The sequence below is a fragment of the Myxocyprinus asiaticus genome, chromosome 47 (assembly GCF_019703515.2).
Source record: "Myxocyprinus asiaticus isolate MX2 ecotype Aquarium Trade chromosome 47, UBuf_Myxa_2, whole genome shotgun sequence".
Taxonomy (NCBI): Eukaryota; Metazoa; Chordata; class Actinopteri; order Cypriniformes; family Catostomidae; genus Myxocyprinus; species Myxocyprinus asiaticus.
The window spans coordinates 1,670,001-1,674,329 of NC_059390.1; the positions used below are offsets into that span (position 1 = coordinate 1,670,001).

The 4,329-nt window shown below is 40.7% G+C and overlaps 2 protein-coding genes across 6 annotated transcripts in view; one reads left to right on the forward strand and one right to left on the reverse strand.

Moving 5' to 3' along the window:
* Positions 1–739, forward strand: part of fbxo7 (F-box protein 7) — an 11,793-nt gene extending 11,054 nt beyond the window's left edge. For all 5 annotated transcript variants that reach the window (XM_051690590.1, XM_051690592.1, XM_051690591.1 and 2 more), the window contains one exon: positions 1–739. This exon is cut by the window's left edge and continues 408 nt beyond it. The gene's annotated coding sequence lies outside the window, so the exon portion shown is untranslated.
* Positions 740–1,399: 660 nt separating this feature from the next.
* echdc3 (enoyl CoA hydratase domain containing 3) lies at positions 1,400–4,079 on the reverse strand. Its single transcript, XM_051690619.1, has 5 exons — positions 3,852–4,079; positions 2,560–2,681; positions 2,371–2,468; positions 2,092–2,292; positions 1,400–1,941 (listed from the first exon to the last, which is right to left on the reverse strand). The coding sequence occupies exons 1-5, from the start codon at positions 3,980–3,982 to the stop codon at positions 1,609–1,611; spliced, it is 885 nt and encodes a 294-aa protein (XP_051546579.1). The 5' UTR covers positions 3,983–4,079; the 3' UTR covers positions 1,400–1,608.
* Between the last annotated feature and the right edge of the window lie 250 nt (positions 4,080–4,329).

The window sequence follows — 4,329 nt, forward strand, 5'->3', positions numbered from 1 at the left end:
CCGGGTCTTTTTTTTTATTGATACTCATAACAATTAATTTATTTAAAGGAAAATTCTGTCATCATTTTCTCATCCTCATTTCATTCCAAATCTGTTTGTCTTGCTTGCGTCGATAGAAGAGTTTTTAAAGAACGTCCTGTCCGCTTTTTTCTAAATAATGAAAGTGAAAAGTATTGTAATAGTAGTCCATGACTCACATGCTATATTCCAAGTCTTCTGAAGTCGTATGATAGCTTTGTGTGAGGAATAGACCCAAATTTAAAGCTGAAGTGTGTAATTTCTGTTCTACTAGCGCCACCAAACTGAACTTTTGTTTTCAAACAGCTTTCTGAACACGCACCGCCATATAGTCCCGCCCCCAACTCACGGCATAAGTCGGATCAGTGCTGTTGTGTCGGGCTGGAGGGGTCACGCAAAACAAACTTTTATAGCTCCACAGAGACACTTTTTACAAAAAGTTACACACTTCAGCTTTAAGTCAAAATTCACTAAAAGTGTTGCCCTCAGTTGTAGCTCTCAAATTAAATTTGGAAGAGGGGAAGATTTTCAGTGAATACCGACTTAAATTCCAGTGTTTCACACACAGAGCTTCTGTATGACTTAATATGAACAACATGATGGTGAGTGATGACATAATTTTTATTTCTGACTCCATTCCTTTAACTATACATCACAAATTAGGACAAGATGTTGAAGCACAAAAAGAAAACATTCAATAAAAAGTGCAGGATTATTTTTAGCTGGCCTTTATATGTTTTATTTCTTCATAGAGACAGCTTAAAGGGACAGTTCACCCAAAAATGAAAATTCTCATCATTTACTCACCCTCATGCCATCCCAGATGTGTATGACTTTCTTTCTTCTGCAGAACACAAATTAAGATTTTTAGAAGAATATTTCAGCTCTGTAGGTCCATACAATGCAAGTGAATGGTGACCAGAACTTTGAAGCTCCAAAAAGCACATAAATGCAGCATAAAAGTAATCCAGATGACTCCAGTGGTTTAATCCATGTCTTCAGAATGATATGATGTGTGGGTTAGAAACAGTCCAATATTTAAGTATTTTTTTAACTATCAATCTCCACTTTCACTTCTACATTATTCTTTTTTTTGTTGATTCACATTCTTCATGCATATCGCCACCTACTGGTCGGGGCTGGTTATAAATGGAGATTCATAGTTAAAATGGACTTAAATATTGATCTGTATCTCTCCCACACTTATCATATCACTTCAGTAGCCATGGATTAAACCACTGGAGTCGTATGGATTACTTTTATGCTGCCTTTATGTGCTTTTTGTAGCTTCAAAGTTCTAGCCACTATTCACTTGCATTGTATGGACCTACAGAGCTGAGATATTCTTCTAAAAATCTTCATGTGGGCTCTGCAAAAGAAAGTAAGTCATACACATCTGGGATGGCATGAGGTGGAGTAAATGATGAGAGAATTTTCATTTTTGGGTGAACTATCCCTTTAACAAGATTGATATTATATTTAACTATCTGTTTTATTTGTCTCAGTTTTATATTTTATAGACAATTATATCATCTGGAGCTTGTTTGTGTCAGTGGTTTAGCATTGTAGCCATGCTGACATCACCAGTGGTCATGTGTGGTCTTTCTCAGCACTGTTGGTCCACACAGGTCTCCGTTTCTCCAGGAATGCCCGGATGCCCTCTTGCCCATCCCGCAGTGCCAGGTTCTCCACCATAGCTGCAGAAGCAGAGGCGTACGCCGCGTCCCGCCCCTGAGCCATCTGCCTATAAAACACGGCTTTCCCCAATGCCACCACAGGGCGGCTGGACTCACACACCCGCCGGGCGATCGCCAGCGTCTCCTCCTCTAACTGCTCCTCGCTCACCACCTTACTGATCAACCCATGGAGCAGGGCATCCTGAGCTGAGATGGGCCGCCCTGTAAACAACATCTCCATGGCGACCTAGAGACAGGGTCCAAAAAAATACAATATATTAAAGTATAAAGTCCAAGACCACTATAAAAGCTTTTTTAGCTCTTTCAAAAGCGGACATCTCACCGCACTCATTTAATTATATCACTCTACTATGATGCCCTAGTGTAGTAAGTTCACCTTTCTGGGTACAGCTCGCCCTATCGCCACACCTGGGGTGGAGCAGAACAGTCCGACGTTAACTCCAGGGGTGGCAAAGGTCGACTTATCTGTTGCTATGGCAATATCACAGCTGGCAACTAATTGGCATCCTGCTGCCGTGGCGACACCATTCACCATAGCGATGACGGGCACAGGGATATCCTGTATCAGGGTCATCACCTTTGAAAAAAATGTGATTAGTTAACAAATAACCTTCCGCTATTCTGCACAAAATTCGGTCATGAACTAACCCCTGACCTCTGCACAGGTTTGGAACACCTTGCTGTGGTATTCTCGGCCCTGGGCGGAGGTCAGCTCCTTAAGGTCATGACCTGAAGAAAACACTGGACCCTGAGCTGCAGAGAAAGAGAGAGTTAACAGTAGTTTTCTTGCTGTGGACAGTTGTTTTTCGACTGATTTATTCGGGGTGAATTCTGAATGTTTTGCCTGATATAATAATCACTCGTAGATCTTCGCTGTCGGAGTCTGTCAGGATGTTTTCTCTCAGGGACTCCAGCATGGGCAGAGATAACGCGTTCCTCTTCTTGCGGTTATTCAGAATAATCCTCCTGAAATGACAATTCAAATGAGATTGCTCATGACCTGCCAGGTAATAACAAGAGAGATGCTTAAAGGAATATTCTGGGTTCAATATAAGTTAAGCCCAATCAGCAGCATTTGTGACATAATGCTGATTACCACAAAAATCTATTTCCACTCATCCCTCCACTCCTTTAAAAAAAACTTATTACCACCCCTGGAGTCACAAGTTTGAATCCAGGGTGTGCTGAGAGACTCCAGCCAGGTCTCCGAAGCAACCAAATTGGCCCGGTTGCTAGGGAGCGTAGAGTCACATGGGGTAACCTCCTCGTGGTCGTGATTAGTGGTTCTCGCTCTCAATGGGGCGTGTGGTAAGTTGTGTGTGGATCGTGGAGTGTAGCATGAGCCTCCACATGCTGTGAGTCTCCGCGGTGTCATGCACAACAAGTCACGTGATAAGATGCGCGGATTGATGGTCTCAGAAGCGGAGGCAACTGAGACTTGTCCTCCGCCACCCGGATTGAGGTGAGTAACCGCGCCACCACGAGGACCTACTAAGTAGTGGGAATTGGGCATTCCAAATTGGGGAGAAAAGGGGGCTAAAAAAAAATTTTTCAAAAAAGAGAGAGAGAAAAAAAGGAAATATCTGTGTTTCAGTGAAGTACTTACAATGGAAGTCAATGGGGTCAATTTTTGGAGGGTTTAAAGGCATAAATGTGAAGCTTATAATTATATAAAAGCACTTACGTTCATTCTTCTAGTAAAACTTGTGTATTATTTGAGCTGTAAAGTTATTAGTTATTTAGGGTTTTAGTGTTAACAGCATTATGTCGTCATGGCAGCGAAGTTGTAAAATTGGACATTACTTTACACAGATGCGGTTAGCAAGCAATTTTATCACACTAAAATCATGTTTTCATTAATATTGTTTGTCTTATCGCTATACTTTTGAAAAAGTGAATATTTTAACGTTCAAAAAATTGGCCCCATTCACTTCCATTGTGTCTCACTGTAACACAGATTTTTTGCTTTTTTTTAACAAAAGGAGGGGAGAGTCAAAATGAACTTTTATTGTAATCAACATTATGACACAAATGCTGTCAATTGAGCTTAACTTGTATTGAACCCGGAATATTCCTTTAATTCGGACTTAATTTTTGTTTGGTCGTTTATCGGGTCACGTCCGTCGATTTCAGTACCTGATTCCGTCCTGCTGTTGTCTCAGGGTCAAAGATGAAGAATCGGCGCTCATTTTCCTTACCCATAACCTCAAAAACATCCCGCTGGTCTTCACAATGTTTGACACCCTGTAAAATCCACTTTTAATCATTTTTAATGGCTGCAAAGAAAGAAAATGAGTATGCGAATGTGAAGACAGCTACAACACCGGATGCGCTTATACTTTTCAGTACAAAATAAAAGTCCTACTTACAGTTCTTCAAGTGAAATGAACTGCAGCCATGCATGGATTTTATTGTGGAAAGCCGTATTGACATATACTGGACTGGAACTGTCTTTATACAGTCAGGTAATATATAACAATGGTTGTCTGAATATGGCATGAGTAAGGAGGATCTGAAAGTCCATGTTTAAATGCTTATGAATTTGGGTATTAATAAACTTAAACATTTTAACAGTTATACAAAATGTCATTTCTTAATAAGTTCTCAGTTTGCA

Excerpts from the sequence above, each read along its gene's own strand:
- echdc3 (XM_051690619.1), bottom strand. The coding sequence starts at position 3,982 with ATGATTAAAAGTGGATTTTACAGGGTGTCAAACATTGTGAAGACCAGC. Across the intron at positions 2,682-3,851 it reads CAACAGCAGGACGGAATCAG|GAGGATTATTCTGAATAACC; the intron begins GTACTGAAATCG and ends TTGTCATTTCAG. Across the intron at positions 1,942-2,091 it reads GGCGAGCTGTACCCAGAAAG|GTCGCCATGGAGATGTTGTT; the intron begins GTGAACTTACTA and ends CCCTGTCTCTAG.